The sequence below is a fragment of the Eretmochelys imbricata genome, chromosome 14, assembly GCF_965152235.1.
Source record: "Eretmochelys imbricata isolate rEreImb1 chromosome 14, rEreImb1.hap1, whole genome shotgun sequence".
NCBI lineage: Eukaryota > Metazoa > Chordata > Testudines > Cheloniidae > Eretmochelys > Eretmochelys imbricata.
In genome coordinates, this window is record NC_135585.1 from 2,073,491 (window position 1) to 2,101,267 (window position 27,777).

General features: G+C 48.8%; 2 protein-coding genes across 2 annotated transcripts in view; one reads left to right on the top strand and one right to left on the bottom strand.

Moving 5' to 3' along the window:
* Positions 1-51, bottom strand: part of TBC1D16 (TBC1 domain family member 16) — a 40,107-nt gene extending 40,056 nt beyond the window's left edge. The window contains exon 1 of the mRNA XM_077833243.1: positions 36-51. The gene's annotated coding sequence lies outside the window, so the exon portion shown is untranslated. The remainder of the gene's footprint in view (positions 1-35) is intronic.
* On the top strand, positions 1-27,728 carry CCDC40 (coiled-coil domain 40 molecular ruler complex subunit). Its single transcript, XM_077833237.1, has 21 exons — positions 1-98; positions 5,836-5,896; positions 6,958-7,086; positions 9,177-9,365; positions 9,839-10,010; positions 10,622-10,809; positions 11,358-11,441; positions 11,528-11,747; positions 12,946-13,103; positions 15,173-15,295; positions 16,309-16,430; positions 18,755-18,998; positions 19,137-19,319; positions 20,943-21,188; positions 21,950-22,163; positions 23,585-23,754; positions 24,111-24,202; positions 25,009-25,129; positions 25,801-25,989; positions 26,762-26,920; positions 27,445-27,728. Exons 1-21 carry the CDS (start codon positions 1-3, stop codon positions 27,679-27,681), a joined length of 3,399 nt encoding a protein of 1,132 aa, XP_077689363.1. The 3' UTR covers positions 27,682-27,728.
* The last annotated feature ends 49 nt before the right edge of the window (positions 27,729-27,777 follow it).

The following is a 27,777-nucleotide window of genomic DNA, read 5'->3' on the forward strand; positions in this document are numbered from 1 at the left end:
ATGGTTCAGTCCGGCTTCCCCCTCCCCCGTGGTACCTCCCGGATGTTGATGGTGTCGCCTGGCAACGGGAAGATGGAGCCGGTGGAGCCGGGCAGCGGGTGAGCGAGGGGAGGCGCCCCAAAGGGCCCCGCACGGGGAGGGACCTGCCCCAGCCCCCTCCCCCGGGACCCTCTTCCCCGACCCCCCTGCCCCCCGGACCCCTCCTCATCCTCCCCCTCCTCATCCCCACCCCTCCCTGCCTCCCACAGCCCCTCCCTTCCTCCCCCCTCCCCATCCACATCCTCACCCCTCCCTGCCCCCACACTCCTCCTCATACTCCCCCTCCCCATCCTCACCCCTCCCTGCCCCCTCCCCATCCTCACCCCTCCCTGCCCCCCACAGCCCCTCCTCATCCTCCCCCCTCCCTGCCTCCCACACCCCTCCTCATCCTCCCCCTCCCCATCCTCACCCCTCCCTGCCCCCTCCCCATCCTCACCCCTCCCTGCCTCCCACAGCCCCTCCCTTCCTCCCCCCTCCCCATCCACATCCTCACCCCTCCCTGCCCCCACACTCCTCCTCATACTCCCCCTCCCCATCCTCATCCCCACCCCTCCCTGCCCCCCACAGCCCCTCCTCATACTCCCCCCTCCCTGCCCCCTCCCCATCCACATCCTCACCCCTCCCTGCCCCCACACTCCTCCACATACTCCCCCTCCCCATCCTCATCCCCACCCCTCCCTGCCCCCCACAGCCCCTCCTCATACTCCCCCCTCCCCTGCCCCCTCCCCATCCTCATCCCCACCCCTCCCTGCCCCCCACAGCCTCTCCCCATCCTCCCCCCTCCCTGCCCCCTCCCCATCCACATCCTCACCCCTCCCTGCCCCCACACTCCTCCACATACTCCCCCTCCCCATCCTCATCCCCACCCCTCCCTGCCCCCCACAGCCCCTCCTCATACTCCCCCCTCCCTGCCCCCTCCCCATCCTCAGCCTCCCCCCTCCCTGCCCCCCACAGCCTCTCCCCATCCTTCCCCCTCCCTGCCCCCTCCCCATCCACATCCTCACCCCTCCCTGCCCCCACACTCCTCCTCATACTCCCCCTCCCCATCCTCATCCCCACCCCTCCCTGCCCCCCACAGCCCCTCCTCATACTCCCCCCTCCCTGCCCCCTCCCCATCCTCAGCCTCCCCCCTCCCTGCCCCCCACAGCCTCTCCCCATCCTCCCCCCTCCCTGCCCCCTCCCCATCCACATCCTCACCCCTCCCTGCCCCCACACTCCTCCTCATACTCCCCCTCCCCATCCTCATCCCCACCCCTCCCTGCCCCCCACAGCCCCTCCTCATACTCCCCCCTCCCTGCCCCCTCCCCATCCTCAGCCTCCCCCCTCCCTGCCCCCCACAGCCTCTCCCCATCCTCCCCCCTCCCTGCCCCCTCCCCATCCACATCCTCACCCCTCCCTGCCCCCACACTCCTCCTCATACTCCCCCTCCCCATCCTCATCCCCACCCCTCCCTGCCCCCCACAGCCCCTCCTCATACTCCCCCCTCCCTGCCCCCTCCCCATCCTCAGCCTCCCCCCTCCCTGCCCCCCACAGCCTCTCCCCATCCTCCCCCCTCCCTGCCCCCTCCCCATCCACATCCTCACCCCTCCCTGCCCCCACACTCCTCCTCATACTCCCCCTCCCCATCCTCATCCTCCCCCCTCCCTGGCCCCCACAGCCCCTCCTCATCCTCCCCCCTCCCTGCCCCCTCCCTATCCTCAGCCTCCCCCCTCCCTGCCCCCCACAGCCTCTCCCCATCCTCCCCCCTCCCTGCCCCCTCCCCATCCTCAGCCTCCCCCCTCCCTGCCCCCCACACCCATCCTCATCCTCCCCCTCCCCATCCTCATCCTCACCCCTCCCTGCCCCCTCCCCATCCTCATCCTCCCCCTCCCCATCCTCATCCTCCCCCCTCCCTGCCCCCTCCTCATCCTCTCCCCTCCCTGCCCCCCACACCCCTCCTCAGCCTCCCCCCTCCCTGCCCCCCACAGCCTCTCCCCATCCTCCCCCCTCCCTGCCCCCTCCCCATCCACATCCCCACCCCTCCCTGCCCCCCACACCCCTCCTCAGCCTCCCCCTCCCCATCCTCCCCATCCTCATCCTCCCCCTCCCCATCCTCATCCTCCCCCCTCCCTGGCCCCTCCCCATCCTCATCCTCCCCCCTCCCTGGCCCCCACAGCCCCTCCTCATCCTCCCCCCTCCCTGCCCCCTCCCCATCCTCAGCCTCCCCCCTCCCTGCCCCCCACAGCCTCTCCCCATCCTCCCCCCTCCCTGCCCCCTCCCCATCCTCAGCCTCCCCCCTCCCTGCCCCCCACACCCTTCCTCATCCTCCCCCTCCCCATCCTCATCCTCACCCCTCCCTGCCCCCTCCCCATCCTCATCCTCACCCCTCCCTGCCCCCTCCCCATCCTCATCCTCCCCCCTCCCTGCCCCCTCCTCATCCTCTCCCCTCCCTGCCCCCCACACCCCTCCTCAGCCTCCCCCCTCCCTGCCCCCCACAGCCTCTCCCCATCCTCCCCCCTCCCTGCCCCCTCCCCATCCACATCCCCACCCCTCCCTGCCCCCCACACCCCTCCTCAGCCTCCCCCTCCCCATCCTCCCCATCCTCATCCTCCCCCTCCCCATCCTCCCCCCTCCCTGGCCCCTCCCCATCCTCATCCTCCCCCCTCCCTGGCCCCCACAGCCCCTCCTCATCCTCCCCCCTCCCTGCCCCCTCCCCATCCTCAGCTCCCCCCTCCCTGCCCCCCACAGCCTCTCCCCATCCTCCCCCCTCCCTGCCCCCTCCCCATCCTCATCCCCACCCCTCCCTGCCCCCCACACCCCTCCCCATCCTCATCCTCACCCCTCCCTGCCCCCTCCCCATCCTCATCCTCCCCCTCCCCCTCCTCATCCTCCCCCCTCCCTGCCCCCCACAGCCCCTCCTCAGCCTCCCCTCTCCCTGCCCCCTCCCCATCCTCAGCCTCCCCCCTCCCTGCCCCCCACAGCCTCTCCCCATCCTCCCCCTCCCTGCCCCCTCCCCATCCTCATTCTCCCCCCTCCCTGCCCCCCACAGCCCCTCCTCATCCCCACCCCTCCCTGCCCCCTCCCCCTCCTCATCCTCCCCCCTCCCTGCCCCCCACAGCCCCTCCTCATCCTCCCCCCTCCCTGCCCCCCACAGCCCCTCCTCATCCCCATACCTCCCTGCCCCCTCCCCATCCTCCCCCCTCCCTGCCCCCCACAGCCCCTCCTCATCCTCCCCCCTCCCTGCCCCCCACAGCCCCTCCTCATCCTCCCCCCTCCCTGCCCCCCACAGCCCCTCCTCATCCTCACCCCTCCCTGCCCCCACACCCCTCCTCATCCTCCCCCTCCCCATCCTCATCCTCACCCCTCCCTGCCCCCCACACCCCTCCTCATCCTCCCCATCCTCATCCTCCCCCCTCCCTGCCCCCCACAGCCCCTCCTCATCCTCATCCTCCCCCCTCCCTGCCCCCCACAGCCCCTCCTCATCCTCCCCTCTGCCCCCCACAGCCCCTCCTCATCCCCACCCCTCCCTGCCCCCTCCCCATCCTCATCCTCCCCCCTCCCCATCCTCACCCCTCTCTGCCCCCCACAGCCCGTCCTCATCCTCCCCTCTGCCCCCCACAGCCCCTCCTCATCCCCACCCCTCCCTGCCCCCTCCCCATCCTCATCCTCCCCCCTCCCCATCCTCCCCCCTCCCTGCCCCCCACAGCCCCTCCTCATCCTCATCCTCCCCCCTCCCTGCCCCCCACAGCCCCTCCTCATCCTCCCCTCTGCCCCCCACAGCCCCTCCTCATCCCCACCCCTCCCTGCCCCCTCCCCATCCTCATCCTCCCCCCTCCCCATCCTCACCCCTCTCTGCCCCCCACAGCCCCTCCTCATCCTCCCTGCCCCCTCCCCATCCTCATCCTCACCCCTCCCTGCCCCTCCCAGCCCCTCCCTTCCTCCCGCCTCCCTGCCCCCTCCCCATTCTCATCCTCCCCCTCCCTGCCCCCACAGCCCCTCCCTTCCTCCCCCCTCCCTGCCCCCCCTCATCTTCCCCCTCCCTGCCCCCACTGCCCCTCCTCATCCTCACCCCTCCCTTCCTGCCCCCCACAACCCCTCCCTTCCTGCCCCCCACAGCCCCTCCCTTCCTCCCGCCTCTCTGCCCCCCACAGCCCCTCCTCATCCTCACCCCTCTGTGCCCCCCAAAGCCCCTCCTCAACCTCCCCCCTCCCTGCCCCCTCCCCATCCTCATCCTCACCCCCTCTGCCCCCCACAGCCCCTCCCTTCCTCCCCCTCCCTGCCCCCTCCCCATCCTCATCCTCCCCCTCCCTGCCCCCCACAGCCCCTCCTCACCCCTCCCTGCCCTACCGCCCCTCCTCATCCTCACCCCTCTCTTCCTCCAGCCCCTCCTCACCCCAACCCCTCCCTGTCCCCCACAGCCCCTCCTCACCCCTCCCTTCCTCCCTGCCCCCTCCTCATCCTCACCCCTCCCTTCCTCCCTGCCCCCTCCTCATCCTCACCCCTCCCTGCCTCCCACAGCCCCTCCTCATTCTCCCCCCTCCCTGCCCCCCACAGTCTCTCCTCATCCTCCCCCCTCCCTTCCTCCAGCCCCTCCTCATCCTCCCCCCTCCCTGCCCCCTCCAGCCCCTCTTCATCATCCCCTCTCCCTGCCCCCTCCTCTTTCTCCCCCCTCCCTGCCCCCCACAGCCCCTCCTCATCCTCACCCCTCCCAGCCCCCTCCATCCCCTCCTCATCCTCACCCCTTCCTTCCTCCTTGCCCGCTCATCATCCTCACCCCTACCTTCCTCCCAATCCTCATTGTCCTCACCCTGACCCCCTGCCTCCCTGTCCCCTCCAGCACATCCTCATCCTAACCCCGACCTCATTCCTTCCTCCAGTCCCCATCCTCACCTGTTCAAAAGAGGAGAAAGAGTGTGGAGCGGGAGCAGGGTGAAGTTAGAGGTGACAGGAATGGAAGAAAAAAAGCCCAGCCCCCCACCATGGTCTGATCCAGGACAGTGAGAAGGAGAGGCAACTGTGAGAGAAGGCATCTGCAGAAGCAGAGTCAAACAAAGGGATCCAGGTCTCTCGGGGAGCTGGAAGGAGTGGGAGAGGAAGAGATTGTGGATGGAACGGGCATTCCAGAGACAGCAAGAGCTGGGGAAAAGGAACGAGAGATGGGCATGAGCTTAGGAATGATGGAACAAAGGGGTGGAGGTGGTGGCAGGTCAGGTGTGGGGATGGGGGAGAGCCAGTGTTAGGGCCAATGTCACCAGAGGGGATGAGGCAGAAGCAGAGGAGGATGTGGGATCTGGATCTGTGCAGTTGGGAGGAGGGGGGAAATTGGGATGGAGATGGGGAGAGGAGCAGATTGAGTTAGTGGGAACTGTAGAGGGGTGAGAGTAACAAGGATGGGGGAAAGAGCCAGCGAGGGAAAGGGACAAGGAAGGAGGATCCTTCCCTTACCTCTCCAGACCAGCCCCAGCCCCCAGTCGTAGCTCACTTCCAGACTCTGTCTTCTCCAGCTGCACCAGCATTCCATCTGTTTTCAGTCCATGTCCGTTTCTGGTTCTCAGGCACTTGCAGAAGGCTACAGTGTCTGTGTTGCAAACACAGCAATTCCAAGTAATAAACTGTCTTCACTGACACTAAAACAGACCATGCAAGTGTTCCTGATGGCATTAGGTTCTGTATGTTTACAAACTCCTACATTTGGTTCTGATCCCTGTTAATGCTCCAGGAGGCAATGCTAGTATTTAACCTAAAGCCAAGCTTTTAATTTTTGTACATTGTTGTTCTGTTTAAAATTGTTCAATAATTTTGTGCAATTTAATTAAGCCCTGAATCAGGTGTTGGACAAATTTCAGAAGAGGAGGAGCTGCATCCAGAAGGCAATGGGGTAAAGTTGCAAATATGAAAGACTTAATGCACCTTGGGAATTAGAATCACATGGGAATTAGTACATATTTTGGTGCCCAGATACTATGTGGGTGGGTTCACTAGAAATGCAACTAATATTGAAATATAGGATTTCCCAAGAAATGCTGAAACAAAACATTCAAAAAAAAATTCAAAACACGAAAAGAAACATTTCCCCTAGAAATGTTAGAGATCACAGTGCCTTTGTCCTGAAAAGAATTAGCTAGAATATTCAGATCAGATTTTGGAAAATTTTCTAACTATAAGGATAGTTTAGTACTGGAATATGTTACTGAGGGAGAATCCCCATTGGAGGATTTTAAGAAGAAGGTTAGACAAACACCTGTCAGAGAGAGGCTAGGTTTACTTGGTCCTGCCTCAGGGCAGGGGTTAGACTAGATGACCTCTTGAGGTCCCTTCCAGCCCTACATTTCTGTGATTCTTTTGGGATTTTTTTTTGTACCCCTCACTTTACTAATAAGGATGTACAAAAGATATGTGGGAACACATTTACTTTGGAGCCAGAAAAGCATAAAAATAGTTAATACACTAAAAATATCCTCTAAATTTTCAAAAAATTGTGAATACAAAAACTTCCTCCATCTGAGAAATTGTAGTGACCTATTGGTATAATATGTTTAATATTCAGAATGGTCTCCTCCTAAAGAAAATTCTAACATTTATTGGGAAATATTATATCTGCAAACAAGTCAATTCATAATCTTAACACAGAATAAGACTTGACAGATTTTGAGTTATGGACTTTGATGTTGAATTTTTATGATCATTTCAAGTTGCTTCTAGGTTAGGGATTTTGTTTTTGTGCTACATTTTAAAACAACCAAGCCATTTTTTTTTAAATCTCTGTAGAGTCTGGAAGGAATTTAAGGGTTTATTAACACATCTCTAATGACTGCAGCACTAGCAGACGCTTCAACATTAAGAGCATTTCCTTACACTAGATGTGAAGTGCTGTGCATAACGGAGAACTTTGATTGGAATCAGTCAGTTGTTACAATGTTGTTTTCTGCTGTATGCTAGGTGGAGCAACCAGAGAGGAGCCATAACCGAAAGAACGAGGCAGATGGTGTTTCAGCAGAGGAGCCAGGAATGGAACTCAACCCAGCAGAACCAAATGCACCTGAGTCCCCAGAGCCTCCCATTGTAGAGGTGGATGTTTATGAATTCTCCCTAGGAGAGCGTGGTACCTACAGAACAATCAATCCAATATGTTGACATCACAAATCATTAAAGAAGCAATTCCAGTGTAGCAAAAAATTGAGAAACTATTGCTATCTTATCTTGGATATGAAAGGGAGGCCTCAGGAAGCTTAATTTGGCTACATTCCAGTTTCCAGGAGAGTCTTGTAAAACTTAGCTCTTACTCATCTCTGACACAGGACTTTTCATCTGTAGATCTTGGAGCACTTTTAAAGGAAAGATAAACACCATTATCCCCAATTTATCAATGGGGAAACTGGTTCACATGTTCTGATCCTGTCTGCTCGGTGGATGTCGGAAAGAAGTTTGTGCCTGTTGGGTGAAAGTTGAGTTTCCCACTGAATATAGATTTTGCCTTTTCATTTTCAAAGTTCTCATAGTAAAGAAAGATAGGTCTCTGCATGGAGCTTTCTTATTTAGTAAAGACCTCATCCTGTGAGGTGCTGAGCAGCCTCTAAACTTATTAAATTAATGATCTCAAGCACCTCGGTGCTTGGGAATTTTCAGGACTTGGCCCTAAGAGTTGTATTCTGGTATTATGGAAATCTGAGTGCTCATTACTGTAATATAGTAATTAAATAACTTATGTCCACAATCCACATTCAACGTAGGAGACTTATAGGAAGCCTGAATTCCTGTGGAGTCCATGCATTGGTTATTTGAAGTAAAACAGGCTCATTGCATATGTATATCTTACAGTGTTACAAACATACATAATAAATTGACTGCAACAAAATAAATTTAAATATGAACTTACTGGGGGAGATAGAATGTACAGATTATTCATATTTATATTCTGGGCTGAACAATATTTTACACTAGACATTTTACTGGACTGTCTCAGTCCACATAAGAATCCTCCTATTTGTTTTCTCTTATTTTCAAAACCACCCCAAAAGGGCCTGATTTTCAGAAGTACTGAGCATCTTTGATGCCACTGAAAGTCAATGCAAGCTGCAGGCACTAAACAGTTATGAAAATCAGGCCCCAACTGTTTCAGTAGGTTATCTGTTTGTAAGAGTAATTAGGGTGCATCTATCCAAGACTCTAAGTACCCCAATACATAATTAATAGTACAACAAAATCCCAGCAGTACTAAAATGATCATTTAAACCGGAACTCAGCTAGCCAGCCACCTACAAAACAATCCTTCCCACTCCTTCATAGTTCTGGGAAAAATATCCTCTCCAAACTAACCTGTCAAACAGGTGCTTTCTCAGTGGGCCCAGATGGTCACTATATTTGGGCTATTTTGGACCTGGGGGAGCAAGTTCCATAGTCCTGAACACTCAAAGAAAATGCCCTGACAGCTGCCACCTCTTCTATAACCAGAGGGATCCAGCTTGGGCTCCCTGCTGATTACAGCTGCTGTGGAAGTTTGGCCCAGGAAGAGAGGCGATCCCTCAGACAGACTGGTCCCAAGCTATTTAGGGCTTTATAAGTCATAACCCACACCTTAAATTCCACCCAGAGATCAACAGGCAGCCAGTGCAAATGCTTCCAGTAAGATGCCCCACTTGGTAAGTGAGCCACTGTCTGCACCAGCTTCAGTCTAGGATGGATCTAAGGTGTATCCTCAGATATAGCACACTGTAATAGTCTCGTTTTGAAATAACAAAGGCATAGGCAACAATCTGAGACATAATGGTAATTTCTAATTACATTAATAGAACCCTACAATATTAGAACCTAGTGACTTACAGCATTAGTTAAAAGGAACAGTTTGAAAAGAGACAGACAGAAAGAAAACAAAGCGATTTGATCAGGTATAACGTGGCTTTGAAACACCACCTTCTTCGGTAAAATCTAAAGAGAGATTTTTCACTTCTGAGTTATAAATATGGGAAATTAAAAGCTTCTCATGGAAATTTTGACAGGGCCTTAGCCACTGTAGTCCTAGCAGGAGCTGCTGTTATACTAGATGTGGTCAGATGTGCAAAGCAGCTGTAAAGCACTGTAGTAATAGCCCTTAGTAAAGAACATGGACCATTATAATATTGTTTTGTTGTGTTCTACTTTCTGGTTTTGATCTGTGCTAGGGAATGCAGCCAGAGAACAATGATGATAAGGAAGAGGGAGAGGCTTTGCCTACAGAGGACCCAGGAGAGAGACTCCTCCCAAAAGAGCAAGAGGTCTCAGGGGCCACGGAGCAGGAGGTCGCGGGGGCCACAGAGGAAGAGGATTCAGGGGCTATGGAGCAGGAGGTCTCTGAGGTCACCTTTGGAGAGGTGACTGGTTATGAATTTAAACTAGGGGAGCATCTCATTCACAAGACCCACAATCCAGTGTTTGTGACATTACATTCCCAAATTGTTGAAGCAATTCTAGTACTGTAAACACACACCACTGGATGAATCGTGCAAGAGAGAGGCTAATTGGAAAGGAGACAATTGGTAACCAGCCATGGTGGATAAAGAACTCCTAACAAAATTCAAGGGGTTAGTTTATTATTACATGCATTTCTAATGTGCCCATCACCATGAGTGATACAGCCTTGCTGGCATATCTGGGATAACTTTAGAGCCTTTTAATTGCTTTCCGGCTTCCTCAAGAAGCAACAAGACTGTTTTTATAGCTGACTATATTTCTACATTGTTCCTATCTTGTGATGACAAAGATAAGCAGAATTTTAGTAGCAAACTGTGTTAAACTGAAGATCCTTTCACAGCCCTAATTTTATATGATGGCCTTTATGTTCTAGGAAAAATCTGATGAGGTTTCCTCAGACCAAGTAGAAGTGGATAATCTTCCTCCCAAACTGCCTGACATGGACCAGCCAGTGATAGACAGCTGGAGCAGATCCCCCATGTCCTCAGGAGCTAGCACCCAGAGGTCTGCATTATCAGTGCACATGGAGATTCATACTGAGTCAGGTATCAGTTAGTGTCTTACTAATAGTACTATCCTTGCAGCCAGCTTTCAAATACAGTATCCAGTTTTTTCTCCTCTCCCAATAAATATGAATCTAGTTGGACATACACTATCCAATCTAAGGGCTTGTCTACACAGGGAACTCAGAAAAATGAATCTGAATTAACTAAAGGTGTGAATTTAAAATGTATTAATTAAATAGCATTAAGCCCCCATATGGACACTCTTATTCAGAATTAAAGTGGACTTAATTTGGTTTATTTTTATTCACACTTTAAATTCACACCTTTAGTTAATTCAGATTCATTTTTCTGCATATCCCCATGTAGACAAGCCTTAATCCTTATGTTTAACCTCTGCATGATGCTACTACTAAGCCTGTCCTTAAATCTTTTCCATAATAACTTTCCTCCTCACTGTTAGAATTACTGTATATTTTTATTATGATTTATTTTCTGTGTGCTAGTGACATTGTGAGGCAATCTAAAATTCCAAAGAAAGCTGGCTCTGTTAGGTATATTTTCCCCCATCAGGACATCTGCTAATCTTAAAATACCTTTAAATGCACTGAATTCTCATTCTGTGATGCCTGCTCTTTGTCGTCCAAGCACAGGTGACATTGGGGTAGCCATCTCCTCTCCCTATTCAGACTCTGCATTTCAGCTGTTTAACCAGCACCTCAGCAGGCTTGGGAGTGGGGAAGAGAATGCAAGTCTACATTATGCAGATGAGCAAGCTGAAAGAGAGGGCAGTGAGGAAACGGAGGAGGAAACACAGCTGATTGTCTTGGACCCGGAACATGTAAGAAAAGTCCAAATTCAAGACTTGTCACTGGTATTAGGGTTCCATGAACTGGGAGGCAAACTGGGCCATGGTTTAGCTGTATTCCAGGTTAAATATGTTATACATCCTTTTTACAAAAGTTCTGACTCCTGTATGGTATCTGCTCCCTCTGTAGTAAATTAGAATTGCAGATTAGAGCAATGGGAAAATCTGGTGAACTTCAGTTCTCAGGAAAATGAAGGACCTACAGCTGGTGGGAAAACGCTGTGCAAGCTTCCCTCACACAGCTCTGCCATTCATTTCACTTCTGACCTCTAAAGACTCTGGGCCTCTCCTAAACAGAAATGACTAGAGATGCCAAACTAGGTGGTAGTTTTATGATACGAGCAAATGTCCACGAGGCTTAAGGCTGAATCTGCACAACCCATTTCACTTGCAGCCTGCTCAGGACAGGAACCCAAGTCTCCAGAGGTGAAAATGCAGTGTTGTACCTGACACATGTTCCTTGATAACTTATTCATGCAGGTGTTATAAGGATGCTATCATCATCTTCCTTCCCTCTCTAGCCCCTGATGAGAAGATTCCAAGCTGCCCTAAAGAATTACCTTAGTAAACAGATGGAAAAAGTGACCATGGAGCTTCGGGAGCTGGTATAATAGTTTTCCGTGGACTTCCCATAGCATTCCAGCCCTGTCCAAGTTGGTGTGAATTGACCCATCTCCTCTTGTGTCTGCAGACGATGGCCACAAAGCAGGGTAAGGTGCAGAGGGAGGAGCTGGGAATGGTCCTTTATGGGGTCCAGCAGCAGCTGGCCCGGCTGCAGATGGAACTGGAGAAGAACCAGGACCGATATTCTCAGATAGCCATGGTGCGTCGGCAGCTAGAGGAGGAGCTGCAGGACATCAGAAATGTGTACAAGAAAACATGTCAGAGCACTGAGGATGAACGCAAGAAAGGTGACTAAGGCGCTCTTGCTTAGTCTTTCTTCATTCTAGTCATGTAAGGACAAATGAGGTTGAGCGTAAGTCAAACAATGGTTTGAAAAACATCAGCCCAAGCATTCAGGAATGGCTCGCTGACTGGAAAGATCAGCTCAAGCATACCTGGTATGCCTCGCCAGTTAGGCCTCCTGTAGCATAGCTTGGCAATTGTATTGGTTAATTGGTAATCTCTTTAGGGGGTAGACCACATTTTATTCTATATCTGTAAAGCACCATGTACATTCAAAGCATTATAGATGTACCTAATACTTGTCTTGGTTTTTATAGAATTTCTACCAGTATAACCCACATCTTTGTCATAAGACAAATGCTTTTCCGTCCCTTTAAGGGGTTCCTTTGAACAAAGGCCATTCCTGGCAAGTAGGCTTTCATAGATTCTAAGGCCACATTGTGATTATCTAACCTGACTTCCTGTACAGCACAGGCGAGAGAACTTCCCCAAAAGAAATCCTAGAGCAGATCTCTTAGAACATAAGAATGGCCACACTGGGTCAGACCAAAGGTCCATCTTGCCCAGTATCTTGTCTTCAGACAGTGGCCAATGCCAGGTGCCCCAGAGGGAATGAACAGAACAGGTAATCATCAGGTGATCCATGCTTGATCAAGTGATCCATGCCCTGTCACCCATTAACAGAAAAACATCCATTCTTGATTTAAAAATTGCCAGTGAGGGAGAATTCACCAGGACCTTTGGTAAGTTGTTCCAATGGCTTTCCAATACTCAACACAACTCATTTCCCACCATTTGGCTATTTATACTTGTCTGAGGCCTCTGCCGGGGTCTGTTGAGGCTTTGGTGAAGATTGCAGATCCTTAGTTGATTAGACAGCCTGGTGCATCAGACGAGGATCTTCTGCTTGGCAACCCTTCACAGTCAAGGCAGTGAACTTAGCTGGGCTATTTCAGTATTGTGGAGATACAGGATATAGTGGGAGTTGAGGGCACTTACCAGGTCTCTTGGACAGCTTCTCCTCAGGAATTCTGCTCCAGGAACTGATGTCCATGCCCACCTCAGAGCAGGTCATATGACTTGGATGGGTTTTTTTATGGGTTTTGCTCTGTCCACATCCTAATTACTTTCTCTTTTAGCTCTGGTATGGTACATGTGGCAGAAATCCTCTTCTGTAACTAACCTTTCCACCTATCTCCCCAGTTTCTGTAATGCAGACTGAGGTGGAAAACATGGCCTTGCGTCTGTTCTATATGCAGAACATGGACCAGGATGTGCGTGATGACATCTCCGTGATGAAACGGGCAGTGAAGAAGGCTGAGGCAGACAGGAACCAGGCTGAGGTGGAGAAGAAAAAACAGGTATAGGCAACTATCAAGTCTGACAAAGAGGCTTTGAATTATGTCATTGGAGTTCAGAGTCCCTTGGGAAAATGCTGTCTTGTCATACAGAATGCTAAAAGAATATATTCTAGGAAGATTGGTACAAAATGTGGTCCGCCCTCTTCCATTCGTAGATTGTACATGTTTGCAAATAGCAGGTAGCTCCTTAGATATGCTTTTTAACATAAGAACGGCCACAATGGGTCAGACCAAAGGTCCATCCAGCCCAGTATCCTGTCTACCGACAGTGGCCAATACCAGGTGCCCCAGAGGGAGTGAACCTAACAGGTAATGATCTAATGATCTCTCTCCTGCCATTCATCTCCACTCTCTGACAAATAGAGGCTGGGGACACCATTCCTTTTTCTAAATCAAATCATTCATAAGAACGGCCATACTGGTTCAGACCAAAGGTCCATCTAGCACAGAATCCTGTCTTCCGACAGTGGCCAATGCCAAGTGTCCCAGGGGAAATAAACAGAACAGGGAATCATCAAGTGATCCACCCCCTGTCGCCCATTCCCAGCTTCTGGCAAACAAAGGCTAGAGACACCATCCTGGCTAATAGCCATTCATGGACCTATCCTCCAGGAACTTATCTAGTTCTTTTTTGAAGCCTGTTATGTATAGTGTTGGCCTTCACAACATCCTCTGGAAAGGAGTTCCACAGGTTGACTGTGCGTTGTGTGAAAAAATGCTTCCTTTTGTTTGTTTTAAATCTGCTGCCTATTAATTTCATTTGTTGATGCCTAGTTCTTGTCTTATGTGAAGGAGTAAATAACACTTCCTTATTTATTTTCTCCACACCAGTCATGATTGTATAGACCTCTATCATATCCCCCCTTAGTCATGTCTTTTCCAAGCTGAAAAGTCCCAGTTTTGTTAATCTCTCCTCATATGGCAGCTGGTCCATACCCCTAATCCTTTTTGTTATCCTTTTCTGAACTTTTTCCAATTCCAACATATCTTTTTTGAGATGGGGCGACCACATCTGCACGCAGTATTGAAGATCGGGGGAGGGATAGCTCAGTGGTTTGAGCATTGGCCTGCTAAACCCAGGGTTGTGAGTTCAATCCTTGAGGGGGCCATTTAGGGATCTGGGGCAAAAATTGGGGATTGGTCCTGCTTTAAGCAGGGGTTGGACTAGATGACCTCCTGAGGTCCCTTCCAACCCTGATATTCTATGATTCTATGTGGGCGTACCATGGATTTATATAGAGGCAATATGATACTTTCTGTCTTATTATCTATCCCTTTCTTAATGATTCCCAACATTCTGTTTGCCTATTTTCCCCACTAAATTAAAAAAAAAAAAAAAAATCACAGAAACCTTCCTGACAGCAAAAAAATTTTGAAAAACACAGCACAGCTTCTTTGAGCAACTCTATAGTAACAACCCAGTATCCAGACATGCAAAGGAGGAAGGAGAGGTTTAGTGAGGAGATACCTTATTTTCAAGCCCCAGGGGGATTATTCTGAACAATGATGAATTTAGAAACGTGATTTTACAACACAAAATATAGCTGGCCAGTTTTTTTTAACTCATGCTCCCTCTGCTGGTTAGATGGCTGCCTCTTGCGGCAGAATAAATATTGTCGGATTATGTCAACAGTGGCAATGGAGTATGGATTTTTGATAGCTTTTTAGAGGGCATTTTCTTCTAAATTATTACCTTTTAAGGTAGTCAGATGCCATAGTGATGGGCAAGTATAATAACCTAGATAGACAGAAATTAGGTGACATATTGGACCTGATGCTCTTCCTTGGTATGAGACTGAATAATATAAATGGACTAAATGAAAATGAATCCTCTGCAGCATGGTGCAATGGACTGAGCAATCCTGACCACTCAGCAGCGATGGAGATGACTGTCATCACATGGCACTGCACTCACTAGTGAGGATGGTGAAGACCTGATAGCCACCAAATCTAATGCAACTCCCTCACTTGACCTTGCTTCCCCCGTGTGTCTCTTGCTGAATCTATGTTGTCAGGATTGGGATTGTTTGCAGTATTTGTGCTGATCTGTTGTGGTCTGATTTTTGTAGGATCTGCTTGTAGACCGCTTAACAAGGAAGTTCAATGAACTGCAGGAGCAGATTGGTCTGTATGAAGCTCAATTTATTGCCCAGGCTGAAGACACAAAAATAACACGAAAAGCAGTGAGTGAGGTAGGAGATGACAATATTTTTCACGTGTTGGTTAATATTACATTTTGTGATGGGCCAGAGTCCTCCACCTTGCACTTAACACAGCACACACCCCCTGGGTTTGAGTCCAAATTCTCAGACCCCTGCCCTTTGTGTGAATAAAGGGGTTCCTATGTTCTTAAGAACAACAACAAATAAAACTTATCCTGAGTTGGCTGTTTCTAGGGTTTTCCCCTGCAAGACCTCTTGTCTTACCCCCTTAGTTCCTTTACCTTGAAGGGAGACACACACCCCTTCTGTGCTCCTGGATTGGAGCTAATCAGACCCATCTGATGTGACTGACAGGATGAGTCTGCGGCAGAGCAACTCCATGCCAGGTCCAATCTCTGACATCCATTTTCCTACATATTAATGACATATCTTTCTCCTGTACACCATAGTATCATGATATCCAAGTATTACATAGTAATTATATTTAGGTTACCGCAGCGTAAATAAGAGCTTGATAGTGCTGCCATCACGGTACACTGTGCTAGCACAATACCCCTTTTCTGGTCTGGATTTTCATGTTAAATCTGTAGCTTAATATATTACCATTTATAGTACATTGTAGTAAATTGTATCCCATAAGACACACAGGATGTGAGACAAGGCTGAGTTAATGTTGCTGTTGGGGCCTTGACTTTTGCATTTCCTTTCCTTTCTGCAGTTTTTGTCTGTGACCTTAATGTTGCAAAAAATGTTCACGTACATAATGATATAAATTGCACTTTTGGTTACAGTGAAGTTGTTAGAGTAACTGAAAACAAGATGTACGCCAATGCATTTAATTCACTTACTCTACAAGGGTAAAGGTAAAAAGAGCCAAAGAAAGAGCAGGGGACATAGGAAAACAAGAGAAGATAAAGCATGAATATTTTGAGCTGTTTCTTCCCAGCTGTATTGTGAAATGAAGTGGGCAATGAGGATGGAATGCAGGTGTGAGACCCCAGCCCAGTGTTGATTCAGTATCTCAGAGTGGGGTGTCTCCGCAGGCTTGTATGGAGATACAAACTATTAACATGGAGAAGAAGCAACTGATGCATCAGTGGGATAGCAGCTTGACTGGGATGAAGCGACGAGATGAAGCCTACTCTGCCATGCAGGAGGCACTAAGGTATAGCAGCTGAAAGTGGGCCAACAAAAAGAATAGCTACACTTTGGATGGGAGTTACTGGAAGAGAGAAAAGAGTGCTGTCAAGGTTACAGTTAATATAGTGTTGTATGTATACCGTGCGCTAAACAAAGAATAAATCTGTTGCTCTGAAGAGCTTAGAATGGCACAGGGTCATTAGGGTAAGGAGCATCATTTTTTGTTAGTGTTTTCTCCCTTCACAGCATGATCTTCCTTCAAAGGTATGAAATAGATAACTAGGCAGAGTTATCTGGTTTGCATTTGACTCTATCCCTTGAAGGACTTCCCAGGACAAAAGAACAGGCATCAGGAAAGATTTACCTAGGTAATTTGCAGTCATGATTTTGTGACATTTGGCAAGAATCCATTCCTCAGAAAATCCCGACCTTGGGTGCCGAAGGGAATGTGCATTCTTTCTTTAGCCCTAAAACTTGCCCAATGGTGCAGGAATCTGCAAAATACTTTTCTACTCTGATTTCCTGGGGAGAACAGGGAGAAGAACTGAAATAAATTCATTTTCTGTAGACACATTTCCTTTTGACTTTTGGTTTCTCCTTCCATCTGCCAAGAGCTCTGTGCTGTCACATTCACACTGCAGCAAAGGAGACATGATGACACAGTCTGGTTTCCCTTAATCTCTACATAAGGGTTGGGAGAAGGATACTTCCATTGTCAAACATCCATCTCTGCCAGCCACTTATAAGGCTCCATCTTGACTACTCCATCTTAGTTATTCCGCTAGTTTCAGTAGTTTGATACCTGTGTAATGAAATGTGCCTGTGGGAAGACATTGTGTGGCGGTGGACAGGTGATGGCAAGGAAATGACGGCTGAACTTGAGAAACAGAGAGGGCTTCTGAAGTGGAATACGCTATATCCCCAACTCAGACTGCATACCATCATGAGGGAGGCGGTATTAAAACATGGAATGGAAGTGGAAATAAAATGGAATTTGTTGCTGAGTATTTGGATCCTACTAAGATTGAAAGGTCAGCCAGCTGTAACCCAGCTGTTCATCCAGCAGCTAGGTGAAGATAGAGAGGAACTTTGTGAAACATTATTTTATTTATCACAAGCCTGTGGGCTACTATTGGGATTGCAAGCAGTTTGTTTTAACTGCAGAGATGCATGACTTGCATCCATATGACTGTGGAGGGTGAAATTAGTGAGGAATTCAACAGGAGATCAGGGCAGACAAGAGAGAAATACTGTCACCAAGTTAATTACTTCCGGGTACTCATCAGCTGGATAGAACCCACCCAGAAACAGAATATATTTTTCACATAGTATGTGGTAAAGTATTTCATAAAATGTACTAAATATATATTAAAAATACTCCTGATGATATACAAAATTGGTTAGTTTTCATGCAGTCAAATAGGTGCAATCTGTAGTAAATTTGTATGATGTCTCTCTCACAATCACGCACTGCTGTTTCCTGTGAGAATACAGCTTTGCTGAAGCAGTTCACTCCACTCTAAGCAGAGAAGAAAAACCCTCACTTTTCAGATACTGAAATCTGTGATTCCCACCTCTTCCAACTCCCCATAAGTGAGAGAGCTGCCTGAGTCTCTGCATATACTGGCATCTTCTTTGTTTTCTCTCTCCTTAGTGTAGCTTCCCAGCGTGGTGATCCATCCATTCCCAGTGTATCCAGGCTGTGGTCTCCTTCACCCTTCCCATAAGGACATCCTCTGGAATGTAGCCTATTGGCAAGGAAATGACATGATGCCACCAATAACAGTTGTGTCATCACAGCATGGGCTTGTTGAAAAGAGGGGGAAAAATATCATGAAAAAGAGCATACCTGTTCCAATACAAATGTGTACCTGAGGGCCTGAAAGGACCCCTTCCCCAATGTTATGCCTATCCTTTTGGTCAGGCAGGACTGAAGGCAGTTCCTCACATCAGTGCCCCTTCTGGGCCAACTGAAGCATGGTGCTAGACAGCCATGTAGGGAGCTTCTATCCTCTCACTCCTAGAGCTGGTGCCCCAGTAGTTCTGTGTTCCCATCTGAACTGGCCCTGAGGTCTCATCCCCTGAACTGCAGTGTAACAGGACTGGGAGATCTAGAGCACAAGGAGCTATTCAAAATTAGCCAAAAATTTAGGTGCCTTAGTTTTATTTCCAGTAGGGTGATTTTAATGAACACAGATAGCCCCAGTGCTGAATGAACTTGTCTGATTTTCTTGCTCTTCACTTATTCATTTCTGCAGCAGCCTGTTTGAAAGCAGGAGTTTGGAGTTGACTATCCAGTGTACAAATCAATCCCCATGACACTCTCCTGTCTTCTCCTTGCCCTTGCAGGCAGTCCAAGCACCAGCTCAGGTCGTTAGAGACAGAGATCCAAGTCTACAAGAAGTCAGTCACAAAGGAGGAAGAGAGGAACGAGCTGCTTGCCAGCATCTTGAACCGCTCGGAGAATGATGCCAACATGAGCAAGAAGCTGATTGCCCAGTGCACAGCCAAACAGGATGCCCTGAAAGTTGAATACAGCACCTACACCCGCACGCTGCATGAGACAGAGCAAGCCCTCAGCAGGGCCAACTCGGTGAGACCAGGTCCCTGTGGAGAAGAGGCTTTTTTAATCAGACGTTGATATTTTGTCACCTGTAGATTTCTATCCACTTTCCCAAATCCCAACAGCCTACACTTTTTAACAGCCCTGTTTCCGTGTCTTTCCTCTCAGGACCAAGCTGCTCGGATGAATGAGCTGCAGGCCATCAGTAAGGAAACAAAGAAAGAGACTGAAGCCAGACAGGAGTTGGAGAATCAGATCATGGCAAAGCTGCAGGATCAGCTGATGTCCAGCAAAGCAGCAAAATATTTTTCACAACTGGCTGCTAAACTTCATAAGAGAAAGCTGGATCTGGTATGGCATCTGCTTCTGTGTGACTGATGGTAGCTGACCTGCAGGAGAGAGAGAGAAACACATTCTGTGTTTATTCCCTCCAGGATACTGCAAACATGGCCCAAAGGCCATTGGCACCAATAGATAGCCTCCCCTGCCAAAAAAAGAGGACCCCATCTAAAGCAAGCTCCATCACACTCCCTGTGTTCCTAGTGCTCCAGCTACTGCCAGGAGGACAGGGCTTTGTCCTTGACTATGTAGCATTCTAGTCAAATTCCATCTTGGGTCATTCCCTTTGCCCTATTACATTTCTTGTACAGTTTCAAATGGCTAGGATTCTTCTTCACTTACTGTCCTAAGCTGTTGCATTATGTTACCATGTGCTGTTAAATTGCCATATTTCACCCTACAAGTGGCTGTATTTCAGTGGTGGGTGAAGTGACTCCCTTGTAAACTGTAGGCTGAGTTTGTACAATACTTTAGGACTCTTCAGGATGATAGGTACTATAGAAATATGAGATATTTCTGTTACTGTTAATCAAGTTTTCAGGTCTTGTGGAAAGGGCGGGGGACATTCCTATTAAGCATAAAAGTAGAAGGGCCTGCAAAGCAAAATGCAGCTTCTCTGAATTCACCTCCAGGTGCAGATGTGCCTAAGAGCTCTTCCCTTCGCAGCTGCCTTTTGAGGATCATATTGCAGGGTTTCAGAAGATAATTTAGCCAAAGAAAGTATGACAAAAATATTAGTGCCATCTTGTACAGCAGATACTGGCTTCATCTTCTGCTTAGAGAATGGCATAGAGTGACGCACCCTGGGCATGTTTAGACTCAGTGCTGCATGCTTTTACATGTGGAAAGGAATACTGCAGACCCACTCTCTAAATGAAGCGAACCAGAGGCGGCCAAAGCACAGACCATGACATTTTACAATGTGGCTGCCCTCATCAGCATACAGAGGTGCAGCTCATGGACACTACAAGTTCCAGCAAGAAGTGTGCCATTCTGAGTTGAGTGACCTAGTGGTCACATCAAGAATGTAACAGCGAGTGCTCAGACCTGTATTTCTATGGGCCCCGCTTCTCTGTTCAATATTAAGGTGACTTCACTCTTCTCCATTTTCTATAAATCAGGTGCAGTCCTTGGGCTCCTGGCAAGCTGTTAATGCTGTCTTTGATTGTGAAACATGCAGGCAACTCTGAGATAGATGCAGGGCAAGTGGCTCTTCTGTAGTTATTTGCATCTCTGTCTGTCTGGCCAGATGTAACTGAGGCATATAGGTTGGGAAAATAACTTCAGGGATGATGATGATGATAAAACTTTGTCTTCTCTAGCATCTTCCCTCAAAGGAGTTCAGGATTACTGCCTCCCATCATCCCTAGAAAGTAGGTAAATATCATTATCCCCATTGTACTGACGGAGGAAGAGAGATGCAGAGAGGTTACGTAACTAGCCCAAAGCCCCATAGCACATATGACAGAGCTGGAAATAGACTCCAGGTCTCCTGACTCCCAGTCCCATTCTTTACGTACTAGACATACTCCTCTCTTAGCCATATTTCGTTGACAGGATTGCAGACCTGTTTACAACACTAAGAAGTGGATTACTGCTGAATGACAATGCTTTTTTTGTTGTTGATGTTATTAGGAGCTGCATTTTTCCAAAGTTGAGAATGACAAAGCCCAGGTCATTCTGGACACAACTCACACCAACTGCAGGCTCTCTATGCTCCAAAAGACATTCTCTGCGCTGGACAAGGAAATGAAAAATATCAATGACCTGATCAACCGCAGTGAGAATGAGATCAGCAAGCGCAATCTCCTGATCGAGCGCAAGCAGGGGGTCATCAACCTGTTCAACAAGAAAATGGAGATGATGATTTCCCAGTTGGGGGTACGTCTCTTACGCTTAATCCCCCAAACCTGATTTCATTCGTTGATGAGATTACAAGTTTGGTTCATAAAGGTAACTGCGTAGAGGTAATAGACATGGGCAAGGTAATGAGAGGAGGTGTCTATCCTGTACAATGCACTCAGAATGCCTGTCATGCTGATTTTTGTGTTCCTCTATGTAGCCATAAAACACTATCAAAGAAGCAGCCCTGGCCAGTACCTCTCCTGGGAGGCCAGACTAAATGTAAATGGAGATAATCCCAGTTCTGGCTGCTGAATTCTGCTGCTGATGTGAGCAAGTCCCCAGTTTAGACTCATGATTAGTTTATTAATTAAAATAGTTTATTAGTTTAAAAATTAAATCCCAACTTCACAGTGTGTCATTTTAAGAAATAATCCAACAATTGATTAAGAGCAAATCTATGGGATGAAGATTTTTCTTGGTGCATTTAGGGACTTCCATTCAGGGTGTGCACTTACAATTTAAACACAAGAAAGGGGGTGGAGGAGGGTAAAGATGAGGAAAGCCATACACAGTTCTCTCTGGTTACGCATGACAGAAAGGAATGCCAGAAGCAACACCCAAACCTGTTCACATGATCCCAGAACTCAGATAGCATCACTGCTGATGCAGCCATGAGCTGGCTACCAACATGCAAAATGAGCATTTCAGGCATCCCTGAGCTGAGCTCCAGAAGGTCTAGGGATGCCACAGTAAATAGCGTCTCTGTCTGACTAATACTAAACTTTTTTCCTTTACAGGGTCAAGAACTGGGACCCTTGGAAATTGAGATCAACAGGCTAACCAAGCAGATAGATGAACACAACTCAGACGTGATGACACTGCAGAAGTACTGGCTCAGGCTGCAGAAAGAGCTGGTCAAACTGACCCAGGAGCGGGAAGAGCAGCTGGCCTCCTTGGATATGTTAAAGAAACAGATCACCATCATGCAACAAAAGAAAGTGCGCACTGAAAGTAAGTGTTTCCCTCAATCCTCCTGGCAGTGTTAATCAATGAGTGGGCATGCACTGCCAGAGAACAAAGGGAGAGACGGTTCAATAACTTGTAATTTTAGAACCTCGCAACAAAGAAAATTTTCAGTATCTGCAACCATAGTGCCTCTGTATGGATATACAGTGTGACATGTGGTTCTATTGTATCCCTAGGTGTACTCTGGGGCTACATGCCAGCACCTTCTGCCACTTGAGCAGCCTGGTATCCCCTCTAAGGGCTGGATCTTGCAGCCTTTATTTATGTAAGCGGAAGGGTTGCAGGATCGCATCCCAGATGACCATCTTGATATGTTACTGTTCTTAGAAAATAGGGTCCTAAAGGTTAAGGCCAGAAGGGACAACCAGATCATCTAGTCCATGGGTTCTCAAACTTTTGTGCTGGTGACCCCTTTCACATAGCAAGCCTCTGAGTGTGACCCCCCCCACCCAAATTAAAAACACTTTTTCATATCTTTAACACTATTATAAATGTTGGAGGCAAAGCGGGGTTTGGGGTGGAAGCTGACGGCTTGCGACCCCCCATGTAATAACCTTGTGACCCCCTGAGGGGTCCCAACCCCCAGTTTGAGAATCCCTGATCTAGTCTGACTTCTTGTGTATCACAGGCCACCAGCACCTGCACACTAGACCCAGCAACCGAATTAGACCAAAGTATCGCGGCTTACAGGAGCCTAGACTATTATGTGCCACAGGCAGAGAACAGGAGGGACCGAGGTCCAACAGTGCCCTAGGCCCCAACAATGTCAAGGAAGTGAGATATGTGATGGGTTACCCCCCACTCTGGGGTACTACTGAGCCTGCCTGGTCCACCAGCCTGGGCTCCCTTACACTGTCCTTCTGAGCCAGGCCCTCAAGCCTCCTCCAGCACACACACAGGTAGGGTTTCATCATAACCATTTTCAAAATATGCATTTGATTTTGGCTTTATGGAAAGGCTTGTGGCTTTGTCAGTGTCCATGGAGACCTTCAGAGTGGGTAGCTACAAGTGCAGCTTTAAGAAAAGGAGTACTTGTGGCACCTTAGAGACTAACGAATTTATTTGAGCATGAGCTTTCGTGAGCTACAGCTCACTTCATCAGATGCATACCGTGGAAACTATATATAGAGTCTGCTGCAGTTTCCACGGTATGCATCTGATGAAGTGAGCTGTAGCTCACGAAAGCTCATGCTCAAATAAATTCGTTAGTCTCTAAGGTGCCACAAGTACTCCTTTTCTTTCTGCGAATACAGACTAACACGGCTGTTACTCTGAAACCTGTCAAGTGCAGCTTTGTCTACACTGTCAGAACCCCCCCATCTCCCCCCCCGGCCCCAGTGCCCTGGTGAGTACTCTCTGCTTTTACTTTTTAAAATCTTTTCCATCTCTTTCCTATTCTCCTGTAGATGAAATCCAGCAGGAGAAGAATGAACAGAAAGACATTGAACGCCACATGAGGAACATGGCCAATGACTTGATGAAACTCAACATGTTAATCAACAAGAACAGCCACAACTCGGAGGAGCTGCAGCATGGCAACACCATAATGGAGAATGAGTTTGTGCGCTCGCTTAAGGTAGGGAAGGCTTTGCTCCGCGTCTCCAGGACACAGCCTGACAAACAGCAATCTTGCTGAGCTCTCACTGGCACTGTGTTGCACGAGACAGTCAGAGATTGCTAACTGCTGCCCCTATGGCACAAAACCATGTAACCAGATGGAAATGTACAGCTATGCACAGAAAGGCTATCCCAATTTGGTTCCTGTGCAGAGACAATGATTCCCTTTACATAGCCCAGGAGGATTAGACATTCTACCTGTATTGTGGGGAGGGTTGTAAGCCAAAAGAGACAGGAAGATCAGAGGCAAGCAGTGAGCCTGCCAGCGCCTCTCAGTCTGACACAGTGATGTTGATTTCTGCTTCCTAACTCCAGGCAGCAGAGAGAGAGTCGATTGAGATGCAGGAGAAGCTGGACCGACTGCATGAGGAGAAAGAGAGACTCCTAAACAGCCTGGTGGAAGCAGAGTGAGACCCAGACCCCTTGTTTTATGCCACAGTGTTTGAACTCTCTTGTCATGCAACTGCATTATCCTTCCCTGCACTAATGCTGGAGGGGAAAATGCGTTCTGTCACATCCTGTTAGATTGATGTGCTCCTTTCCTGGCTCCCCTCTACCTTTGATGGGAAGGTGGGATGAGTTCTAGAACTTTTTGTAACCCAGAAGATTAAGAGTCTATCATTTATTTTCTGCAGGCCAGATACACTCACAGTAACTGCTGTTCAGTCTTCCTCATACTGCTGCACCAGCTGCCTGTTTCTGTAGATGAATGAGAAGTAATGCGGTCTCCACCCTCACTCAGTGCTTGGCCTCTAGTCAGCAGAAGGCTGCCAGCGTTGAGTGTGTGGGGGAGAGAGGGAAACTCAGTATGGAGTGGTGTGATGTAAGCCCAATGGCTGTCCAGAGGAAGGTAGCTACATGATCCAAAATTCTCAAACTTGGAACCTCACAGGAGGCCCCTAAATAAAGGGCCTGATTTTTCAGAGCTGCTGAGTTAACAAATGTTGGCTTTAATCCTTTATGCTGCAATCCCAACCCCGATTTCTACCATTATCATGACACTTCTGACCTGCAGAACCCTGACTGATTCTCACATTGAGGGCACCAATGTGTCATGTTCCATACAGTGAACTCTTAGTTTCCTGCTGGACTGTTGAGCTTTGGACTCAGAATGGGGATCCATAGTGTGACACCACATATACAGGGGAATCAAGTGGCAGAGTGACCCCTTCTTTTTCATAGAAAGGCATCCCCTCCCCTTCTGTCCTTGAAGGCATCAGATCATGCTATGGGAGAAAAAGATCCAGTTGGCTAAGGAGATGCGTGCTGCAGTGGACTCAGAGACAGGGCAAGGCGAGATCCGAGCCATGAGAACAGAGATCCATAGGATGCAGGTGAGCCAAGGTAGGAGGGGAAAGAAGAGATTCACAAGGAGATTACCCAGCCTTGCAGGAGATGCTGAAACATCAGACAGTAGATAGGAGATAACTCCAAGGTTCCTGGCAGTGTCAGGGATAGGTGTCTTCCTTTGACCTAGCTCAGTACGCTGTTACACCTCTTTACGTGTTCCTTGTGTTAGCCTAGCAATGGGGGAGCTCAGCAAAAGGCAGACCTGACTGGGAAGGAAACTTACAGGACAGCGTTTATCTTACTACGTGGTGGCCCTGTACGTAACCAAAGCACCACTCATGGAATACTACGTCCACCAATGCACTGATTCAGAGAAGTGTTTCTCTCTCTGCCAAAGCAACCTCCTCTCCCACCTACAGGACACTTCTACCTTCCTTCCCTTATTATTGCGTTTTAGATGAATTTATTGCGTTGAAATCTTTAGAAGACTGAGTTGGGCAAGCGGATAGGGAGTCAGTTATTAGTCTGATGCCCCCCAGATCCATGCTGTACAAACCTGGCTCATGATTTAGTTGAAAGATTTGGGATGCCAAGGCCTGTGTGTCAAATGTGTCCTGTCTCTTTAGCTGGAATTTGTCACACTGAAAGTCTTCTATCAGATGCAATTTGTGACCACTGGGTATCTTCAGAGTTTCTCTCTCCTCACACATGGCAGGTCCGCTACAGCCAGCTGACAAAGCAGCAGGAGAAGATGATTCGTGATATGGAGGCAGCTGTCTCCCGCAGAGAGACCATCAAGATTCGGGGAGAGGGTCAGAGCAAAATGGATAAGAAACATTTCACCCAGAGTGACTTCCACCACAAGACACAGGAACTGCGGAAGAAGATCAAGGAAACCCAAAAGGTGAGCAGGTAGCGAGGGGCCATAAGAACTGATTTTTTCTGCACTTGCTTTATAACTAGAAATATGTCCGATATTGCTCGACATCAGCTTTGCTTTATGGCCTAGGATCAGACTATGCAAGGAGGATGTCATGCACAATTCACTGAGCCAACCTTTCTCCCAGATGGCAAGGAAAGTGCTGTGGGCATATGTCAGTGGAGAAGAGGACACCGGGGATAGGCCCTGGTGAAACTCATGTTGATCTCCAGGATTCTATGGTATTCCTCATGTAGCTCTGAAGATCATCTACTTTTTGCCATGCCAGACCCACTAACCTTCTGTCTTAGAAGAACTTGACAGGACTTTTATTCAAACCCTTCAATGCTGCTCCTCATTCCCCAGTTATCCTATTTTCTTTAATCACTTGGAGTTGAGATACAAAGTGCTTGGAAGGAAAATGCCTGGTGCATATTCTGTGCCATCTGCCTCTCTTCATGGTAGTGTAAAGAAAAGTGCAGTAATGTGCCCCCAGGCATGGAGACGTTCACTGCATGGCAATGCAGTGAAACACCAGTGGATTGTCACATTTCCTGGCACAACATCAGAATGCCCAGTGTGCCTAATGGGCATCTAGCAGTGTGAGTGCCTGTGCCTTTAGGCCACAAAGTATACTTACTAAAGGAAGTACAGCCTTGAAATGTCCAAGAAAGGGAGAAGTTGTCAGGTGATGATTTGGCAATGCAGTTGGCAGGCAGAGGAAGAATCTCAAGTTTCCTTCTCTTCCTTTCATTAGAATGCTCAAGACTGCAACAGAACCATCACAGAGCTGGAGAACACCCAGAAATCTCTCAGCATCGGCCTTCTGGAAAAGCAGCAGCAGGTCTCCAGTTTGCAGGCTGAGACTGATGTCCTTGATGCAGACATAGAGAGGCTTCAGGATAAGAAACGTTGGGTAAGGTGTCTTTAATACGTATGCACTGCATGTATTATTTTCCTGTGCTGCCAGCCCACATGGCCTTTCTACCTCATCCCAAACCACATGTACCGAGCTCAGGCTGGTTATCTGAGCACCATCATGTTCCGTTCTAGAACTGGAAGTCTCAACAGTAAGACCAAAGCTCATCTGTGTGGGAGACAGAACTTTTCTCTGGGGGTGGTGTGACCAGACAGATCTCCCTTGTCTTTTAAAATTCATAGCATTTCTCTGTCTTTGCAAGATTTTTCTTCTATGCATGTGTCTGATTTGGAGATTCACTAAGCAATGTTGTGATCATTTATATCTATAACTCAAAACGGGGGATGCCCACTTTAGTAGTTAGAATAGGACTTCACTGATCTCTCTCTCTTCATAATCAAACATTTCAAGATGTGATAATCGCGTTTCCTCCCCCATTTAATTAAGTCCTCCTTACTCTCATAGCTCTCTTTTATTCAATCAGATGTCCTTAATGTAGTTTTCACTGTTGCTCTTCTAAGAACCTGTCAGAAATTGTGGCCTATCAGACTCGTCAGAAGCATCTGCAGGCAGTGAAGGACGGGAAGTATACCCCACTGTGCCGCACCCAGCAAGTCCTGCAGCAGGAGCAGCGGAAACAGCAGGACCGGCTGCACACCATTAATGTCATCATCCATCAGATTCAGCAGGAGTATCCTCAGTACCAGAGGGTGTTGTCCTGGCTCAGCCAAGCCCTGGACTCCAGGCTTGGGTCATAGGAAGCAGAATAGGCAGAAGCACAGAGCCAGATCGGAATAAAGTATCTTTTGACAAATATTTTCACAAATAAATACAGTATAAGATTTTACTGCTTT

Bases quoted from the DNA above. Each gene is read 5' to 3' on its own strand.
- CCDC40 (XM_077833237.1), top strand. From the start codon at position 1: ATGGTTCAGTCCGGCTTCCCCCTCCCCCGTGGTACCTCCCGGATGTTG. The intron at 11,442-11,527 runs GTATAATAGTTT...TTGTGTCTGCAG, and splicing joins CCATGGAGCTTCGGGAGCTG to ACGATGGCCACAAAGCAGGG. The intron at 13,104-15,172 runs GTATAGGCAACT...TGATTTTTGTAG, and splicing joins AGGTGGAGAAGAAAAAACAG to GATCTGCTTGTAGACCGCTT.